This window comes from Bos grunniens, chromosome 27, assembly GCF_055505025.1.
Source record: "Bos grunniens cultivar Pamir isolate PY7600 chromosome 27, Bosgru_T2T1.0, whole genome shotgun sequence".
NCBI lineage: Eukaryota > Metazoa > Chordata > Mammalia > Artiodactyla > Bovidae > Bos > Bos grunniens.
In genome coordinates, this window is record NC_141191.1 from 18,174,030 (window position 1) to 18,196,607 (window position 22,578).

At 40.7% G+C, this 22,578-nt stretch overlaps 1 protein-coding gene across 9 annotated transcripts in view; it reads right to left on the reverse strand.

Annotated features, from left to right (window-relative positions):
• Positions 1-22,578, reverse strand: part of FAT1 (FAT atypical cadherin 1) — a 125,998-nt gene that overhangs the window by 48,990 nt on the left and 54,430 nt on the right. For all 9 annotated transcript variants that reach the window (XR_015156156.1, XR_015156155.1, XM_086380155.1 and 6 more), the window contains one exon: positions 15,554-15,868. Coding sequence is in view for 7 of the 9 variants with exons in the window: in XM_086380155.1 (XP_086236281.1) it covers positions 15,554-15,868 (315 nt within the window). In the remaining 2 variants the exon portion in view is untranslated. The remainder of the gene's footprint in view (positions 1-15,553; positions 15,869-22,578) is intronic.

Below are 22,578 nucleotides of genomic sequence, written 5' to 3' on the forward strand. Positions count from 1 at the left end.
GGTGGACTACAGTCCATGGGGTCGCAAACAGTTGGACATGACTGAGCGACTAAGCACAGAAAGACAAAAAGCAAACCTATCACCTAGGTTTGGAATTAACTGAATGCTCTATATCAGATCAGTCGCTCAATCGTGTCCGACTCTTTGCGACCCCATGAATCGCAGCACGCCAGGCCTCCCTGTCCATCACCAACTCCCGGAGTTCACTCAGACTCACGTCCATCGAGTCACTGATGCCATCCAGCCATCTCATCCTCTGTCATCCCCTTCTCCTCCTGTCCCCAATCCCTCCCAGCATTAGAGTCTTTTCCAATGAGTCAACTCTTTGCATGAGGTGGCCAAAGTACTGGAGTTTCGGCTTCAGCATCATTCCTTCCAAAGAAATCCCAGGGCTGATCTCCTTCAGAATGGACTGGTTGGATCTCCTTGCAGTCCAAGGGACTCTCAAGAGTCTTCTCTAACACCACAGTTCAAAAGCATCAATTCTTCGGTACTCAGCCTTCTTCACAGTCCACAGTCCTTCTCACATCCATACATGACCACAGGAAAAACCATAGCCTTGACTAGACGAACCTTTGTTGGCAAAGTAATGTCTCTGCTTTTGAATATGCTATCTAGGTTGGTCATAACTTTCCTTCCAAGGAGTAAGCGTCTTTTAATTTCATGGCTGCAGTCACCATCTTTAGTGATTTTGGAGCCCAGAAAAATAGTCTGACACTGTTTACACTATTTCCCCATCTATTTCCCCTGAAGTGATGGGACTGGATGCCATGATCTTCGTTTTCTGAATGTTGAGCTTTAAGCCAACTTTTTCACTCTCCACTTTCACTTTCATCAAGAGGCTTTTGAGTTCCTCTTCACTTTCTGCCATAAGGGTGGTGTCATCTGCATATCTGAGGTTATTGATATTTCTCCTGGCAATCTTGATTCCAGCTTGTGTTTCTTCCAGTCCAGCGTTTCTCATGATGTACTCTGCATATAAGTTAAATAAACAGGGTGACAATATACAGTCTTGACGAACTCCTTTTCCTATTTGGAACCAGTCTGTTGTTCCATGTCCAGTTCTAACTGTTGCTTCCTGACCTGCATACAAATTTCTCAAGAGGCATATCAGGTGGTCTGGTATTCCCATCTCTTTCAGAATTTTCCACAGTTTCTTGTGATCCACACAGTCAAAGGCTTTGGCATAGTCAATAAAGCAGAAATAGATGTTTTTCTGGAACTCTCTTGCTTTTTCCATGATCCAGCAGATGTTGGCAATTTGATCTCTGGTTCCTCTGCCTTTTCTAAAACCAGCTTGAACATCAGAAAGTTCATGGTTCACGTATTGCAGAAGCCTGGCTTGGAGAATTTTGAGCATTACTTTACTAGCGTGTGAGATGAGTGCAATTGTGCGGCAGTTTGAGCATTCTTTGGCATTGCCTTTCTTTGGGATTGGAATGAAACCTGACCTTTTCCAGTCCTGTGGCTACTGCTGAGTTTTCCAAATTTGCTGGCATACTGAGTGTGGCACTTTCACAGCATCATCTTTCAGGATTTGGAATAGCTCAACTGGAATTCCATCACCTCCACTAGCTTTGTTCGTAGTGATGCTTTCTAAGTCCCACTTGACTTCACATTCCAGGATGTCTGGCTCTAGGTCAGTGATCACACCATCGTGATTATCTGGGTCGTGAAATATTTTTTGTACAGTTCTTCTGTGTATTCTTGCCATCTCTTCTTAATATCTTCTGTTTCTGTTAGGTCCATACCATTTCTGTCCTTTATCAAGCCCATCTTTGCATGAAATGTTCCTTTGGTATCTCTGATTTTCTTGAAGAGATCCCTAGTCTTTCCCATTCTGTTGTTTTCCTCTCTTTCTTTGCATTGATCTATATACTTAAAATTAATTCTCCCTTAATTCAAATGCAATATTAATTCCATTTAAATGCAATGAATTCTACTGTTCCATTATTTAATCATCCCAGCTGCTCCTACCCATTCCTCAGCCTCTCAGTTTAAACCTCACTTCTGAGGTCTCCTGTGACAAGCCTAGCCTGGGGCTCTGCTCCTGGGTCTTCCAGGCTCTCTCATTTGCTCTGTCACAACATCACCACACGGGCACTCCAGTCACTCATTTCAGTCTTTTTTGTATCCTTCAAAGCCCACAGGACTCTGCCTTTCCCGTGTACCTTGCTTATATTACTGTATCTCTACTACCTTAAAAACACACTTAAATGTGTGAACATACGAATTTCTTAAAACCGTTAAGAGTAGATTTTTAACATGTATTGGAGTAAGAGGCATATAATAACCTACACTAAACTTGGAAATAATATAAATTTATAGCTTATATAAGAGAGGACCATTTAACATGTGTTTACAGGTAAGAGGCGTCAGGCCTTGAGGCCGGTGGTCTAGGTGACGCTGGTGTCCAGCAGAAGACAATTAGAGGCACAGATGTGAAGTGCAGAGAAGTTGCCAGAGGCCGGGCAGACTTAATTACTCCCCAAGTACAGAAAGGAGAATGAAGAATGGTGAACAGGGCGTGCGTGTGTGCTCCGTTTCTTCAGTCGTGTCCGACTCTCTGTGACCCTATGGACCATAGCCCGCCAGAGGCTCCTCTGTCCATGGGATTCTCCAGGCAAGGATACAGGAGTGGGTTGCCATTTCCTTCTCCTACCAAAAAAATAAAGAGGAGGGTTGGCCAACCTTATTGAAGTGTCCAGAACGCCATGAAGAAGCCTCAGAAGCAAAGGAGGGAGTCCCTCTGCCAAGGAACTTCAGGGAAGCTTGGAAAAGAAGACCAAGCGAGAGCCAGGGAGGCAGGAAGACCAGGAAAGGGATTTCTCTAACGAGGAGGGGACGGTCCGGCAGGCTAGCAGAGTGATTATAACCACGAAGGAAGGAAGACGAAGATCCAGACGTGGACTAACCAGTATAGGAGCTGCGAGCCAACCACACGTGAGGTGTTTCAGCGCTTCCTGCCTACGTTCGCACACCTGTACAAAAGGATGCCCACCCCGAGGGCCACAGTTCCCTGGTCCCTAACACCACAACAGGGAGGGGCAGGGCTAGCCTGACCACGGGGTGCTGTGAGGTGCAGCTGCCCCTCGGAGAAAATGAGTGCCTCCTGTGGAATTTCCACACAGAATGAACTCTGGAGAGAAAACAAAACACTATAATGAAGTAGGAACATCGAGGAAGACCGTGGATGCTCTCTGGAGGGGCGCTTGACCTCATGGCAGGCAACCACACCGGGAGCAGGACACCAAGGAGCCATTTAGCTTTGGAATTCATGACACAGTTCACTTCCATTTTCACCTCTGGAATTTTTTCACATCTCAAGCCGGCTAATCCTCCGCCTTGCCTGCCTGACAAACATCTATTTTCAAAAACGAATCCAGGGCATACCTTTTCTACATGCATGCTATTAACCCTGTCGGGATGAAATATCTAATAAATGTATCCATTTCTTTCTCTTTAAACACCGGTGCTCATCTGTTATTTTTACCACTAAATCCCAGAAGCAGCTATACTTCATGAAATAGTGCACTATTTCAGAAATAGAGAGAAGCCTTTAAGATGATCAAACTCAGCTACCTGAGCCGGAGACAAATTAAATTCTTCCAATTCACCAGTAAATCAGCATCAAAGCCAGGATTAGAATTTAGTTTTCCTGAAGTCTAGATGAGAGGAATGGGGTCTAATTCTCCCTTCCCCATCACATCACACTGTATAATTTCCTGCACTTTGGTATTTCAACTCTCTGAAAATTCTCAACTGTCACTTACGTGAAGTTTAAGGGAAAAAAAACCAGCAACAGTTAATTATTCGTCATTTAACAGGTCCAAAAAAGTACCTTAGAGAATAAAATAGAGTGGGAGAAGGCAGAAAAAAAGCACATGCGAGTGCTGCCTCTTGGAATCTTGTATCTTTCTCTTCCTTTTCTCCTCAACTCTGTCAAGTTAAAAATAGAAATGAAAAGACAACAATTTCCTTGCCCTACAAAACATCCCATTTGTAGACCAATGCCATTATAAACAGAAACGGACTGAGACAGCAAATACAGTTTATTGTTGTTTATTTGAGAAGTTAGGTCTGGCTCTTTGCAACCCCATGGACTTGTAGCCCGCCAGGCTCCTCTGTCCATGGGATTCTCCAGGCAAGAATACTGGAGTGGGTTGCCATGCCTCCTCCAGGAGATCTTCCCAACCCAGGGATCGAACCCAGGTCTCCTGCATTGCAGGCAGATTCCTTTTACCATTTGAGCTACCAGGGAATCCCTTGCTGCAAAACAAAAGCTAACTAATGCATCAAATCAATTCATCTCTAATTGTTTTCTGGCTCAATAAATCCCCAAGTATTGTGCTATGACCTTTAAATGTATTATCTGACTCGATCCATATGTATACATATGGCGATACCTGTACCATAATAAATAAACATTTTTACAGGCTCAGAAATTAAGGTGCTTACTCAACATCATCGAGCAAAGGGGCGAGATGGGAGCTGAGTGAACACCGAGCATCAGAGCCTGGAGCCACATTAAGAATGGAAGAAGCCAAGGAGGGACGATGGGAGGCTTAGGTTCTGGAAGGAAGGGTTTGAAGTATCAGCACCATGGATGCAATGAGATGGCAGCTGGAGAACAAACAGCAAACGAAAAAACAGAATTTCTGAATAGGATTAAGGTCCAACTGCCTGGAGAGAGAAAATAACTTGTGATCTGCAGAAGGAGTTTTTAAAGAACCTAAACTATGAAAGAAAAAGTCCTGACTCTGAAAAAAAACAAAACAAAAACAAAAACACTGTGTGGTCATGCGTTCACCTTGCATGGCAGAAAACTTACTTTGAGTCATTTTCCAGTTATTCTACTTGAAAATAAGCAGAGGAAGGAGAAAGATCAAGGAAGAGAACAAAAGCCTGCTCACCTAATTAACATTTCCCACTATTCTGATTACTCCTGCGGCCAGTCTTCATCCTTTTGCTTGTTTTACAGAAATGCATGAACTACAGCAACATACATTCTGGAAAGGCACTGTGGTCACGGCACTCCTGGAGATGATGGACAAGTCCCACCTTGCGCACCGCGTGATACGCTGCCCCTCCAGCATACGTGGTCACCGAGCACTGGAAATGTGGCTGGTGTGAATGAGACACTGACTTTTCAAATTAATTTAAATGATTTAACTCATCTCTATTCCTTTGGAGAGTCTCCAATTTCGAATTATACATGTCAAAACCCAATTTTAACATCCACAATAGTCAGAATCTTTTTCTGTGGTTAAAATTTGAAGCAGTATTTCAATAGCAAACATATTGTTATATCAAGACCCAAATTCTGCAAGCAGCTGTCTTAACTCTAAACAGTGAAAATAGCGAAACTTTCCAAGATTTTGAGATGCTGATACTGTTCGAATTTTTTTTTTTAGTTTCCATGGTGCCTGCTCTGAGTTGTTAAGCTATCACAAAACTACAGGAACTAATCAAATGTATGGAAAATAAAGGAGGCAATACATCGGTAATTATTAGTAATAACTGTCAGTTACTCTAATTTTTTACTCTAATTTTTGGAAAAGACCCTTATGCTGGGAAAGATAGAGGACAAGAAGAGAAGGGGTGACAGAGGATGAGATGGTTGGATGGCATCACCAACTCAATGGACATGAGTTTGAGAAAGCTCTGGAGATAGTGAAGGACAGGGAAACCTGGTGTGGTACAGTCCATGGGGTCCCAAAGAGTCAGACATGACTGAGTGACTGAACGCCATCACCATTCCAATTTTTAAAATAAAGTATTAAAGGAAGCAAAGGACAGTGAGACAGGAAAGCAAGAGCCATTAACTGTAGAATTCCATGTGGAGCACGTGACAAATACTGTCCCAAGGTACTATCTAGTCTACAGATCTTTGTGCCCAACCAGCTTTAATAAAGTGACAGTGTTCTCAAAACAAGACTGCTAACTGCAATTTACAAAGAGCCCAGCTAAAAGTCCTGAGGTCTGGAGAGTGGGTAGACAGAGGACACCACAGGAAGGGGGAGGACAGAAACCAGACCAAGGACAGTGTTTTCCTATTCAAATTTCTAAGACTCCTCTTCTAACAGGTGAAATGGAAATCGTATGAAATTTTGCTAATTTTTAGACAAGTCAACTGGAGAATAAGTATCAAGCAGTAACCACATCCTCCCTATCATGCTTGGTTCTCACCTTGACCCTCCAGGACCTTAGCCAGGACTGAATGACCACAAAACAAGCAAGATGAGACGAGCACCCGCAAAGGCAGGCAAGGAGGTGGGCATTGCTACCGGAGTTCGCATCTAAAAATACAGACTGCCTGACAGGCCAAGAGTGAACTTCCAGTTTTTCTACAGTTACCACTCAGCATCCGTCCCCTTGGAGCTTTGGCCCTTGGGCCCAGCGATCCTCTGCAGCACGGCACTGTCTTTATTTAGGTGGTGTTCTAAGGCTGCATGTAACCACAGCCTGTCTGGAGCTCTCTTGGCAGCTGCCGCCATCTGAGCAGCTATTGTTTGTCTCTGCAGTCCTGGTGCCAGCGGGATTAGGCTTGGAGCCAAAAATGGAACTCTATTCATAGGCTGTCAAGGCTGGAGGGGCGCTCGGAACTCATTTAGTTCAAACTTTCACAGTCCCGTGGAAAACCCTCAAAGAATGAAATCAAATGACCAGCCTAAAGTCACACAAGCAGGGGCTGAGCAAGAATTTGCACCTTGAAATCTCCAGACTTCTCTTCTGGCTTTAATTCTATCTTGACTAGCTGCTTCTCACTGAAAAAATGGATGGTGCTGAGACATGAGATAAACATAAGATCAAAAGCCAAATGCAATTTACTGGGAATTGCCTTCAACATTCCCACAAATGTCAGATACAGCACTGATAGTGAAGGGAAGAAACCCAACCCATCTTATAAAGTTAACATCATGTTGATGTAAAAGAGGCTAATCTCACTTAGGCACTTAAATGCAAAATCTTAAAATACTGGTACTTAAAATAATTTTAGCAAATGATATCCAGCAACATAGAAAAGTACAGAATACTCCTTGAAAGAATTTATCTTAAGGATTCAAGATTAACAGATTTTGGGGGGAAAAGCTTATCTATTCCAACGTGTGCAGAAAAAGCAGTGCACAAAATCTGATTTTTATTAGACTTTAAGGATAACATACTTCATGGTAAAATAAAAAATAAGCAGGAAGAACAGGTAAAATCTATAGAGTCTTCCTTAATATTTGCAAATATTTGGGAAAAGACCACAAATAAGTAAACTTTTTTTTTTTTTTTAATGAATTCCTCCCATTGTAAAATGACTGGCCCTTCATTTCCTTCCTGTGCTGCTATCAAATGTTACCGGAAACCCTCGGAAGTTGTTTGCAGCTATAGCTGTTTCCTATTGCACTTTGTTCAGCCACAATAAAATGCCATTTACTCTGATTGAGAAAAATCAGTTGTAATATGACACTCGACTAGAACATGGATGGTTACCCAGCATACCTATTCACTATTATAGCATTTTATGACTTTCTCATGCTTTAGGGACTACTATATATATATATGTACATGTGTATATATTTTATGTATATACATGTATACATATATACACATATATACATTATTCTATCTGCAATTAAAGAACATTTCTTACATTGAACATAAAATAACCCTACATTATTCTATTCAGCATGTAAATCAATGAATAAAAGGTCCCTGTATAAAGTTGTCCTCTACAAAGCATATGAAGCTGTAACTTGGTTAATTTGAGCATGAACATCTCAATGCAGAATAAGGAATAAACAAAAATGGAGAAGATGATAAAAATTTGATAAATATACATAAAATCAACTGTGAGAGCTGGAATTTCAAGCTCTGAAATATTTTTTAACAGAATATAATAGCACAAAGAAGTGTGAAAAATCTCAAAACTTGAAAATATTTTATCTTCTAACAAAAAATAGTTATTTCTCAAAGTAGAAGAGATCTGAATAATAGTCTATCATCAACTTGATAAATGTCTTCTGAGATTTCAACTTTGGTAACTAATATTCTACTCCTATTCTTTAAAGAAGAATTTTAATAACCTGGAGAAGCAAAATACAGATCTCATCTTTTTTAAAGTATTCACTGCTTGGAGTAATGGAAAATAAATTTAATTCTTACTGCAGGAATATCAAGTATTCTACCCTCTCAGAAATAAATCAGCAGTACCACCAGCCCATCTAGTAAATACATCAACATATAAAGGGTCAGAAAACTACTGCCAAACTGATTTTGTATAGCTTACAAACTAAGAATGGCTTTTACATCTTTAATCAGAAATAAACAAAAGGATATATTGTGACACAGAAAAGTACATGAAATTCAAATTTCGATGCTCATAAATAAAATTTCATTGGCACACACAGCCATTCTCATTAATTCCCCTGCTGTCGAGGGCGGTTTTCACTCCGCAGTGACAGAGCTGAGTGGCTGTGACAGAGACTGTGTGGCGTGCAAAGCTGATATTATTTCAGACTTGGCCCTTCCCGGCAAAGGTTTAATGATCCTTGCCGTACGCGGTTAATAAAACAAGTTTAAACACTTAGTGTTATTTACAAGCTTTGTGCTTTTCGGTCTGAAAATATTACTAGAAATAAGATGCGCCTAAAAAGCAACCATCATCTAATTCAGCAAAAAACAAAGAAGGTACAGAAAAAACAGATCCAAAACTGCATGTACATCCCAAACCCGAAAGCCCATCAAGTGAACATGGGATCCTGCATCCCAAAGCAGCGGTTATGAAACTCATGTCTTCCTGGCTCTGACCTCAGGTAGCCTCTACCTCTCCCTGAAGCCTGATGTACTGGTGGTTTAGTTGCTCAGTCGTGTCTGACTCTTGTGACTCCATGGACAGTAGCCCACCAGGCTCCTCTGTCCGTGGGATTTCACAGGCAGGAATACTGGGCTGGGTTGCCATTTCCTTCTCCGCTGAAGTCATATAATTTACTTGAAAACTGGGAAAAACACAAATGGAGAAGACAGCAGACTGCTGGCATTTGCAGTCTCTGCCCATCTCACAGGGTTTCTTGTAAAGATCAACTCCGCGAGGCTGCTGTAATATATAAAGTGCCACATGCTTAATAAGCTACACTTGTCACTGCCCTTCTGGCTTCTGGAGAAAGTTTTATTTCAGCCTGATCTAAAAGTGAGGTCAGGAGTGGAAGAGTGGGACAAGAAAGATCAGAACACAGCACAGAAGCGCAGCAAAAGAAGGAAGGCCAAGGGCTGCTGGCTTCTCTTGGGCCGTCTCCTTCAAGGTCAAGTCTCAAAGGTAACAAGCATGTGACGGTCTCACAGAAATCAGCCCAAAGAGAGGGAATCTGTGGCTTCTGTGATTCCAACGGTGCCACATGCTCCAGATCTAATAATAAGAGATTTAGAGTAGAGATCAGGCTCCAAAACACATGAAATCTTAACTCTACCAGAATTGATAAAGGAACAGCTAGGAAAACAGTAAGCTGAAACAGCCTCAAGAAATTTTTAAACCGTTTAAAATTTTAAACAGATGGAAACAGATCCAATAGTTGTCAAAGAGCCTAAACCCTTTGAAGATGTTCTTGCAGACACACAGAAATCACATCCACAAACACACTCTATATTCAAAAAGGACAGCTCTACTTAATACATACTTAATTAATACTTAATTTCTGATGAATTTATTTTTAACCATAAAAAATTTCTTTTCCAGTGTTTGTTCCCAAATAGGAAGATGTACCCCAATGAATGGGAAGATACAAAAAACAACAACAACAACCCATAAACATTTACTAGATAGTGTAAAGTAAGTGCATCAGTGAAATGGGTATGAAAGGTACATGGATATGTACCTGTATTCTTATAATAATGTGGCAAGCCCATCAATGACTACAATAAAGTAATTTTCCTAAGGTACAGCCTCTAATGCTAATAAGGGAAAAACCCGAGATATTTATCACCGTGTTCAGTATGCTACCACCCCTGTGAAAAAGACGAGAAAAAAAAAATAATGCACGCTTGTTTGTACATTAGTAAAAGAAATACAAACAGTAGTTGCCTCAAAGTGCTTAAAAATGTAGGCTTTCTTATCATTCAAGAATGGTGAGGCCACCAGATCAGAAGACCACTGTCACTGAAAAGACAGTTTATTATTCACTGCAGCCAAGCGGGTCTGCATCGGGGTCAGTCAGGAGGCAGGAGGAGCAGGAGAAAGAATGGGTCGCAACCTTCCCTGCTGTTTCCGGGGAAAGGGCAAGATGCTGGAGCTCAAGCAGGTTTAGAACTGCCTGGTATGAACTATTTCAGTGGGCCCCGGTCCTCACTACAACATCCGTGACTCCCAAAAGAAAGTTATGTTGAGTGTAAGAACCTTTACCAAAAAAAAAAAAAAAAGTATATACTCTATGAGTCTATTTATAGAAAATTTTAGGGAAGGCAAACTAATATACAGTGATTGAAGGCAGATCAGTGGCTGCCTGGGGGCGGGAGGAGGCAGCAATAGAAGGGAGAGGCTTGGGGAACTCAGGGAGAGAGATGGGTAGGTTTGCTGCCTGACTGTGGTGATGGTTTCACAGCTGCGAAGCTATGTCAAAACTCATCCAATCACAGGCTTTAACTATGTGCAATTGATTGTACGTCAACAACACTCCAATACAACTTTTTTAAAAGTAAAGAGCAATACTTGCTTTGTGTCCAAAACTTGTAAAATACCAACAGAGATAAGGGAATAAAAGCGTAGTCATTTCTAAAGCACGCACAGGCCCCAAATGAACACTTGGAAATTACATGCCAACTGTAAGCTACCTGCTCCTGCTGCTGCTGCTAAGTCGCTTCAGTCGTGTCCGACTCTGTGCAACCCCATAGACAGCAGCCCATCAGGCTCCACCGTTCGAACCTATCAGACCTCAAAAGTTCAAGTTGATAGCACTGACTAGAAAGACACTTTGCTGGGGCGGCTCCAGTTTGCTGAGGTTCCCCACAGAGTGGAGCCTGGGAGTGCACACTGGTCCCCATTGTTTGGGCCCCCTTCGTCTCTGTCCTTGACATTCTGCAAAGGAAGCTGTGACGCATGTGTGTGTGTGCAGGAGCCAGGCTGCCAGGGCTCAGACGATCTAACACTCTCTGCTCTTGCCTCTCTCCCACATCAAGCAACTGCATGATTTTTGTTAAAAGAAGCAGATTTACCCTGATACTGAGCATAATCAAACAAAAAATGTTATAAGAACTTCTGGTGTTAACAAAAGTGTGTATTAGAAAAGAAAACTAGATCAAGTCACTTTTGCTTGTACCTTCTGTTAAAAGGAAACACCCTGCCACCCCAGCTATAAACAACATAACTGGAACCATCTGAGATGCAGAAAGGCAGTTTCAGGCACAAAATACATTTTAAAATGTTCATCCAAACTTGTCACTGAGAACCTCCAATTCAGCTGATCAAACCCAGTCCTAGACAAGGTTTTTTAGTTCCATTTTAAAAAACATAGGCATCCCACTATGACAATAGGAGAGAGAAAGGTTCTAGAAGGATGTTTCCTCCTCTCCAGGAGGACTTAGTGAGGTCATCTGATTTAAGTTTATACAGAACATTCCAAGGGATTGCACAGAGACTCTCCAAAATAGGTCATTATTTATAAAAATAACATAAATATTATCCTTGAACCCTTCTTCTGGTATTTACACCTTTCCACCAAGCACAGCCATTCTCTCATACACTCATCGAACTGGATTTCTTGGCCTCACCACTCCTTCCAACTGTCCCAACATGAAGAACACCCCCGAACCCCTTCTCCCTCCATCCACTTGACTACTTGCTGTATCGGCACACTAACTTTTCCAAGGGGCCTCATCCTCCTTACTGCACCACCACATCCGTCATCATCACTTTCCCACTTCCTCCAGAGGCGTTTATTAGCACCCAGGCACACATCTCACATTCACCTGTCTCTCTCTGCTATTTCACACACGCAGACTACCAACTCTCAGAGCATCTCTTAACATGCTGAATAGACAGCAGCGGCTCAGTAAACATCTGATGTGTAAAAAATGATTTGAATGGCAATGAATTCAGATTTCCTTCAGTCTGCTGGATGTTGTGATCATCACCAGGTTCTAAATTTCTCTTCACCACTCAGAAGCAAGTAGACCCATTTTACTCCATCAGATCTGCTCATCCAAAGGACAGGCATGCATTTATCAATCTACTGAGACCCTGCTTATCTCACGCAGTGTTAACAGAGCAGAGGTAACTTACACATGCACACGGGCGAGGCCGTGGCATCTCTCCCAGCTGCAAAGATGCTCATCACTAATCATAAACCTAAGGACCTGGCAGCCAGTTTTGTCCAAGATCTCAGAGGTAAACCTCACTACAGCCCACATCTCATGCCTTCCAGCCCGGTGATTTTCTCCCTCTGCCATTAATAATTAAGCAACATGATTCTGGGACCCCAGGTGGTGTGATGGGTCAGCGCATCACAGGAACTTTCTTCTACCTGACTGTCTTCACCAGCTATCACAATCTGGCCCCCAGTGATCCTGACCAGCCTACTGAAAGTCAATCTGCTTTAAAAGTTCCAAGGCACATGTATCCTACGAGGCGTTACATTTGGACCCTGAAGATCATGCCCAAATTATCTGCTGAGTTGCGGAAACAGAAGAATCCAGAGGCGGACCTTGTGAGGCTGTATATTTACTATCTTCTTTTACAGTGCCCATGCTAACATATGGTTATTTCTAGACTTTTAGAGACTTAGGTGACTTGTAGAATGATCAGACATTTTTACGAACAACACTTTACTACATGCTTCACAACAAATAATCCTGAGTGCTAACTATAGTTATTCTCCACTGTTATCTGCCTTCAACTCATAAATAAATAAAACCTCTTGGGAATCTGCATGAATTTTTCCCCACTGTTTTATCAACAGGATCTGTATACCGCCCAAGGGTCTGGGAGCTAGCTGTGGACTCCGAAATGGGATTTCTTCTCCCCAAAGATAAGGAAGGGTTTTGAGGTTTCAGCAGACATCCCTTCCAAAGAGTTGTCAGAACAGACGGACTTAAAGGGAGTGGCGATGCCACATTAATCCTGTTTCTTCAAGACATAACACAACAGCAGCGTCATCATCATTTCAGAGGCTGCAGACAGATAACCAAGGTTTCAAGGCTCCCCACAGTAGCTCCAACTTATATAATTTCTCTCAGTTTCCTTCTCCTTCTCCTCAAATACACATTATGTCCAGACATACGGTATCTGCTCAGATATTCCAAAGGGCATATGTACAGCCTGCTTGCCTGTCTCTTCACAGAGGACTTAATCTAATCTACAAGAGAGATGATATAAAAAAAAGTGAAAACATTTTAAAATCTAACCAATCAAGCAACTGTTTAAAAGGGGTGGTTATGTTCCTGAATTACCACCTCGAGGCTGTGGATTCTAGACTTCTCAAGGTCTGTGACCAACCCCCGTTTCAAGCAAATAGTTTCTTGACTGTGAAATCATCCTCTGAAATTTTTATAAATATCTTATCTTTCTTCTTTTATATTTGACAGTGCATTCTAAATTTTTTAGCTCTTAGTTCTTTCCTTTTATTTCCCCAAAAATGAGACTGAACTGACTTATGAGTAATGCAGTGAAACAGTATAAAAGACACTGCTTAAACAAGCCTTTAGTAACCAGAGGTATTGCTGATTCCAATCTTTCTGAAAAAGTAAAGTGAAATTGTTACTCACTCAGTCGAGTCCGACTCTTTGTGACCCCACGGACTATAGCCTGCCAGGTTCCTCTGTCCATGGGGGTTCTCCAGGCAAGAATACTGGAGTGGGTTGCCATGCCCTTCTCCAGGGATCTTCCCAACCCAGGGATTGAACCTGGGTCTCTTGCACTACAGGTAGATTCTTTACTGTCTGAACCACCAGGGTGTTCTTGTACAATCTGTTAGTTCCAGCGCTTATTCTTGGGCTCAAGAAACCCTCCTGGAATCCTACTCCTAATACTTCCAAAAGCAAAGACCCTCAAGTCCTGTTTCTCTCCCACATAATTAAATTCTTATAGGGCTTAATCATTCTTAATCAGCTACTGGTTTTCTAACAATCCAAACCTCACTCTTAATCTCCATCAGAGGAACACATCGGAATTTGGCCAAAGAGCATGAGCATATTAATCTCAAGGCAAAAGTATAATCAAAAATCAATCTTGTTTACTTGTACTCATCAAGAAAGACAGTCTATAGGACAGGTTGGAATATGGTGACAAGAGGTTTGAAAACTAATTTTTTAACATACATTTTAAGACACAAAATATTACATACACACATGTTCCCTTATCAAGCATCTTTTTACAGGCATTTCAGTACATGGATATTGAACTCAAGCTTCTCTCCACCTTAAAAACTGCTTCCTTTTAAGTTCAACAAAGTAAATTATAAAATAAGAACAGAACAAAAAAAAAAGAATAACAAAGACTGGCAAGGAAGCTGAGAATGCCTTCTTAATTCTGGTTTTTATATATTATTTCCTTGATATATCAGATAGACAACTCAAAAACTGAACAGGACAGTTCCCCCAAATAAGACACAAGAAGCAAAGTCCCGACAGAGGTATGTAAATTATAAATCTACCTCTTCATAATCTAGATTATGGAAACTAGATTCTATGGAAAGTACTGACTCACTGAACAGTCGAGGTCCAAAGGCTCACGACCTCCTTCAAGAGAAGTTTTATCTCCTATGAAGGAACTGCTCTCTTGGCGTCATGCGGCAGTTCCTATTTAACTCTGATCAAGAGAGCCTGTAAACTCCACTTGCAAACTTTCCATGCATAAACGGTAGCTAACTTTTTACTACACAAAGGATAACTCTGCTGAACCTCTGTGTATGTGAAATAGGATAAAGAGAACCAGGACTTAAGGAAAAAGTTGATGCACTGTCAAATGTAAAAGTTCAAACATTCGTTTATAAGGACTTTGGAGTCAAGGAATTACCTTCTTAGAATGTGGGACATTCAGAGAAAAAAAAATGGTCAGAAGGAAAATTTGATGTGTGAGTTCAAAACTTTGCTCCCAATTTGAAAATTACTGAATTCTGATCCTTTACTGCCTGCAGACACACAGCATTGCTCTATGGAAAAATTCCAAAACAACATTAAAAAAAAAAAAAAAAGTACTGTGAACTGTGAAATAAACTCTTTTGATAGTTTTCATAAAATGGAGAGTTTGGAAAATGCAGCAGCAGTAGAATCTGCAGTTAAGTTTAAAATACATTACTAAATTTAAGAGCTATTAACAAAACTACAATATTTGCTTTTTCACCTGTAAATGAAACTCTACTAAGAAGCAAAGTAGTTTTATAAAAGCAAATTGAAAGGAAAAAAAAAATGGGGCTAAATTTTCATCAGAGAATAAAGGCTTGTCTTGAATAATTCTAAGGGAAAATGATTTATCAAAAATGAAAGAAAAGTGGCAAATAAAGAAATTTAATTCTTAAATTTCCCCAAATCAAGAGCATACAAGCATGAATATTTCATACATAATAGTATTAACACATACCTGTTTTAGAATTAATTGAAAAAAATCCCTGTGGATTTCCACTTGTGATTTTGTATGTCAGCTTGTCATCAGAGCTAGAGTCTGGATCAAATGCCTCGATCTGGACCACAGATACATCCTTGGGAGAGTTTTCCATTATTTCCGGATAATAAACAGGCTCTGACGTCTGCGGAGCGTTGTCATTCACATCCTCCACCTCTATGTAGACCTCTACAAAGGAGGACAGGGGCACCACGCCCTGATCAGATGCGTAGACTGTCAGCCAGTAATGAGAGGTTGACTCGCGGTCCAGCCGATCTGAAGTCTCTATGACACCTAGCGAAGGAAGAAGAAAAGCATGAAGCACGATGTCAACAACAATAACAACCTGTCTCCATGGTAAAGTGTCAGTCTACATGACAGCTCTGACTTATGCAAGGCTCACAGCTAAGCCATCTTAAGCAAACTCTCTCACCTCTCTACGTCTTGGTTTCCTCTTCTATACAATGGGATAACAACAGTATGTTGATTAAATGAACTAATACACTTACGGTGATCAGAATACAGCATCCGGCACGTATCACTCTTACAGAAGCTTCTGTCATCCTTAGTATTAGGTGCCAGGCACTATGTGGAGTGCTTTGCTTTACAAAAATTGTCTGATTTAAGTCTCAAAACAGCCCAAAGAAATGAATGGGCAAATATGGTCTCTTACGTCCTGAAATCCTTCTGTTTCTTTTAATAGAATTGTGTTGCCTAAATAGATTGTGTTGCCTTAAACAAATGGCAACACAATCAAGATGCTACAAACATCAGTGCTCTCACCACGTTACAAGCTCCATAGGGGCAGACAGCCTCCGTGTCAAATACCAGTTTACCCAGCACATTACTGTTTATTATTTATATAACTATTTATTAAATGAATGAACAAGAATGAATGTATATCTTAACTGAACTTGGTACAGAATCATCCTCATATGGACCCAAACTCGGACACAAGTCAACTAGTAAGAGGTAGAGCTATAAAATTACTAGGAAGACGGCTAGAATGTCTGTCTGAAATCACTCACAGGCTTACTTAGTCTCAGGATGATTAACAGCAGACATATCCATTTGTCTTGGGCACACGCCACCTTTTTATTCAATGGTGTAATCTTGTCATTTGGTTTTCCCAAAATACATCACTGCATTTTTTCTCTTATGCACTGTGTGTGTGTACTAGTCACCCAGTCATGTCCGACTCTTTATGACCCATGGACTGTAGCCCACCAGGCTCTTCTGTCCACGGGACTCTCTGGGCATGAATACCGGAGTGGGCTGCCATATCCTTTTCCAGGGATCTTTCCATCTCAGGGACTGAACCTGGGTTTCCTGCACTGCGGGTGAATTCTTTACCATCTGAGCCACAGCAAAGAGCATCACTGTGAATTAATGCTACTTTTAGTGTTCAATATGATCCAGGTTGAATTTTGGAAATCCTGCAACTCTAGATGCAGAAGGCAATGGCACCCCACTCCAGTACTCTTGCCTGGAAAATCCCATGGACAGAGGAGCCTGGTAGGCTGTAGTCCATGGGGTCGCTAAGAGTCTGACATGACTGAGCGACTTCCCTTTCACGTTTCACTTTCATGCATTGGAGAAGGAAATGGCAACCCACTCCAGTGGTCTTGCCTGGAGGATCCCAGGGACGGGGGAGCCTGGTGGGCTTCCGTTTATGGGGTCACACAGAGTCGGACATGACTGAAGCGACTTAGCACAACTCTAGAATCCCTAAAGTTTTCCATTGAATGCAAAATACTATAGAAAAAGTAACAAATATTAATTTAATCTGTGCTCAGAAATGAAGCAGTATTTATTTTGACCAAATATACATCTGGATTTCTTATTTTTTGATCACAATGTAAATTTATATATATGCTTATCTGAGGTTATTAATATAAAAAAAGACCTCCTTTATTTTACATGTTAAATAATTATATCTAACCCTTCCCCAAAGGTTACCAACTTATAAAGAGCAAACCTAAATATTAAAATGTGAAGTGGATTACCATAAAATGAATATGTATTGCTATTCAGAAGCATTACGACTACTGCTTCATTAATTCTTAGCAAACCCTCAAAATGGATCTCCTAAAACTATAGAACAAAGACTCAGGACTCTTAAATAAAAAAGGAGCTAGCTGGTGTCTGTGCAGCAGATAAGTCAAACATGTTTTCCTCTTTCTCTTGTCCAAACATGAGGCTATGCATACTGAATCTGTTCACTAAATTAGCAAAATTATATCTGTTTTTAGCCTGAAAGAAGAGCGCCCTGTGTAACCGTGGGAAAGTAATCTTTTCCAGTTTTTCTTTTTTATCGCTCCCATCAATTGATAACAAAGGACATCAGGGAATAACTGAATGTCCTAAGAGGATTACATAAACAAATGAATGCACACATGCTTCTCATTTCTGCCCTGTCATGAAAATGCAACATAATTCACTTGGCAGGTGAAGCATTATTAGAAAATTTCAAGACAGGTACACGGTACTTGTACTCACCTCTTTTGAATGCTAATCCTCAACTAGTTCATTTTAAAAGCTGTGTCTCCCTCTCAACATCATTTGTAGGCATTTAATAACAATAATTAGGAAAAGGTTTGTCCGTCTTTACTATATATCAGGCACTATAACTATCTTACATGCATTATTTTATTCACTCCTTATATCTAATCTTCCCATATATGTGGTGTTATTATTCTCATTTTGTGAATGAAAATCTCAGATTAAAAGTGATGAGGCTTTCCCAGGGTCATAGGAAATGGCAGAGCTGGAGTTCCAACACCAGGAATCTCTGACTTCAGGTACCAACAAAATCCCATCAGTCTTACCATTAGTATGACAAAGGTGCAGCCAACCAAATTTACTGTGAAAACCCTGAAAAGACCGGTCAATGCTGTTCTGTCCATTTTTTTGCAGATCAGTATTCAGAAGGAGTAAATTAAGTGTTCATTCATATACAATAGGTTTTTTTTTTTAGTGTCAGGGTAGAAGGAAAAAAGAGACAGAAAATGCAAATACATTACAAGATTTAAATCACAGACAAAAACAGCTATTGATTTTCCATCCAGTTCCACGTGGAGTCTGGTCTGAAAGCGTCCAGACTGCAGTGCACATGTATGACACAGATGCTTCGGCTGGGAACTGCCCTCTCTCCCAATCAACCTAGCAACTGAGGGGGAGCCCACCTGTCTGCGCCTGACTGCTGAGCCACAGTCTGGAGGGAAGGTGTCAAGGTCCAGGGAATCGCCAGATATTACCATCAGTTCAAAGTGAGACACCAAAGCCGCTCCACTCAAATATGGGAGAAACTAAAATTGCGTGAATCAGCAATTAAACATGCCTAAGTGAGATACTCAGGTGTTCCTATTTCATGAATTCTTGGACTGATTATCTTTATGTATATTTCATATAGTGACTTCTGAGATGTTCATGTTTTAATGTCTTTTATTAAATCCTTGTAAAAGAGCAAAATTACTAAAAAATAAGGTGAATTTTTAACTTCCAAAGGGAAAGGAGGGCATATGGAATAATCCCTTCTTTAAAAAAAAAAAAAAAGCTTAGATAATAAAATGAGTAAATTTGCTATATTTATAATAATTTAATAGTATAAGGATTTACTGCATGTCAAGGACTTCATTAGGTGCTTACATGCATTAAATCATTTAAAGAACACAGGAATCATTTGATTTTCTTCCGAGCTTCACAAACGAGGAGGCAGAAGTTTAGATAAAGTAAGCAAATGGCCGTAGCCATAAGAGTGATTGAGAAGCACAGTGATTAAGGAGTCAGTCAACAATTAAAGAGCTGGAACTGAGATGTGAATGAGCCAGTCTGATTCCAGAACTTTGGCTCTTCACCATTAGGCTATCCTGTTATCATTAGCCACAGATTCATTGTCACACACACCACCACAGCAAGGGTGCTGGGTACCACGGACGTGGGTGGGGGCTGCCATGATGAGACTCCACAAGCAGTTTCCCACTGTGGAGGTAAGAGTCCTTCCCAAACTTAAAGGACAGTAAAGCAGAGAAGATTCCAGGGCTCTGCTTGGTCACAGAGGTCCAGGGTCCACTGCCTAAGCACTATTTTAATTGCAGATTCTAATTCGAACCACTATTCTGAAAGCATGGCGTAGGTGGGAATAGACCATACTTTGGCAGAGAAATTTTTGCAGAGGGTTTGTAAGAGTCCAGAGTGAGGTACCTCCTTAACCAGGGGCTCATCAGAATCTTGGTTATTCTTTATAGGCATCCTGGTTGCTGAGACAACCAACAAAGCAACTACTTAGAAATCTGGCCACAGCAGTTTTTATTCTTTCAGTCCTTACTCAGTTATTCCTTATTCCTTCAGTCATCATTCCAGTTCTTGTACACTTGTCACCATTCTCTCCCCCATCCTTCCTAGAGCCACAGCTAGCATGCATATATGGCTCTCTTCTGTAACTCCAGTTATCTTAACTCATTCAAAAGAAACAAATTTTCAAAATTCCATCATGAAGACTTCTTCGTTGGTACCTTTTGCTGGAAGTGAATCGACCTACTGTGCTCATTCTCAAAACTAAACCCAGTCCCATTTTCCTCAGTCCACGATCTTCTACCAAACCAGCTTTCAATAACTCCTACTTTTCTGCACACTGAGTTATAAATTCACTTTTCCTGAAACAACCAACCAAAACTATAAATACCTAAACTCTGGTTTTAAAGAGATTTTTTTTTCAACACACTCCATTTTATTTGGCACGTATATACATCCATATGCTGACTTCCAATGATTTCCCTCTTGTCTTCAAATACCTCCCTCTCTGTACCTATTTTTTGTTCCTCTTTCACTTTCTGGGGGAGCAACAATGGCATGCACCGGCTAGATGATCTGTAAGCCTGGGCTGTGAGAGACAAAGAAGTGATAGCCCAGGGCTGCGGCAGAGCTCCCTGCAGCCAGACGAGATCATCCGTGACGTACCAGAAAAAGCCAGTGAGATGGCTATGGTGGAAATGACACCTTTCTCGTCGAAAGGTTACAGCGCACAAGCAGCAGGCAAGGTAAGGATGCTGCTGTGTGATTCGACACTGTGCATGCTGAGCACAGAAGACAAGTTCAGACAAGCTTGGTATATACGCACCATCCAGTAATGTTCTAAGAATCATTTATCAGCTTTAATGAAACACAACGGAAGCAAGAGATGGCTAGTTTCTCCAATCTCAAGAATACAAGGAAGGCATTTTCAGGGGGAGTTTGTTAAAAGCTGAAAAATTTGAAAGAAGCCGGAAATCTGGAGCTATTAAATAAAAATATTTATCATTCCTAACATACTCTCTAGGATTTCCAAACTACCACCAGATGTCACTGTGGAAACTGATTTTAAATGTGCCTACAGTGGAAAAATAGAGCTGAAAGAAAAAATACAATGTAACTGTTCAAAGAGCTTGACCAATGTGGCTGAAAATACTGCTCACAGCAAAATTTCTTTCAAAAAGGTTTCATTCATGTCCATATATTTAAACAGGCCCATGATTAGACAGGTACCGATGGCATCTTCCTTACACAGTCCAATTATTCAAAGGCTGTAGGGTACAGTGTTAGTTGCTCAAGTAAGTGGCCCAAAAGTAAATAAAAGTTTCCAAAAATAACTGCTTTCTGCTGCCCATCCCTGATGGCTGATGGCCTGTTAACTTGAACACTGGCCTTGGACAGGAACGGCCAGCAGTCTCCCCAGCTGCCACCAGTCAGCAAGATGCTTTCAACACAGCAATCTTTAAGGCAGAAATAAAATAATATGTAGTCACTATAGTGCCCAAAAGAATTCAACTGATTCAAATTCCCATGGCCAGAGAGTACCTTTTCTTCCTGGAATTTTCCTATTTTCTTGGTTTAACAGGTGTTGGCCCCATATCAAGTTCTAGTACCAAAGCTTTCAACAAAACCCTGCTATTTCAGCTTCTTTGGCTACTCCAGCTAAAAATTACTTACAATCAGCAACAATTTGGCAACATAAACTTGCAAACCCTACCCTCATCTCGGATATACCGTATCATCATACCTTTTTTTTTTTTTTAAACTTCTCTGCAACCAAGCTTATGGCAGCAATTGTATGAAAAGCTTCTTAGTCAACCACCAGAAAAACTTCAACTGTAATTTTTGATGATATTTTCCCTGGAGGCAACAAGGGGTTGACCGTTCTTTTCTCCATTTCTATAGTCTCATCATAAACAGAGTAACTCTTTTGGAACTAAATGTTTTCTCAAATGTAAAAACAATACTCACTTAAAAAGAACAGCTGTCTTCTACAGACTAGAGATACAACAGCTATGCTTCTGCAGTTAATCTGCAAATGGTTACTCCATTTTTTTCTGCTCATTATGGAAAAATCAGAAGTCGCTCAATTGTCATATTAAATAGCAATGTGCTTAGTAATGTGCTACAAGGCATTCGTCTTTAAATTTAAAGAGTAAACGATAAGCTCTCTCCTAAAAACTAAATCTTTTGAGGGCATGGATTTGTTGCCTGTTTTGTTCAGGGCCTGGTAAATGGGTGCTTATTAAGGATGTGCTGAAAAACAGATGTTCATCAAAAAACAAGGTAAGTATGAAAAACAAGTCCCAAACCAGAGTAACTTAAGGAAATATGACGGCTAAAGGTCATGTGAGGTCCTGGGTAGGATCCTGGACCAGAAAAAGCACACTGGATAAAAACCAAGGAACTGAGTAACGGCCTTAGTCAACAAGAACATATTGATATTAGTTCGTCAATTATAACAAACAGACAATAATAGGGGAAACTGTGTAGGGCAGGGGACCATATGGGAACTCTGTACTAGCTGCTCAACTTTTCTGTAAATCTACCAAATTTTTTCAAAAGACGTCCATCAGAGATAATGAATATACAATGTTTCTTCTTTAAGTGATAAAAACTTTTCTGAATTTTCTTTTTAATCTCATTTTCATTAAACAAAAGATTCAGACTGATAATGTTATTAACATAACACCTTGAGAGATCCTGGAGTGTCC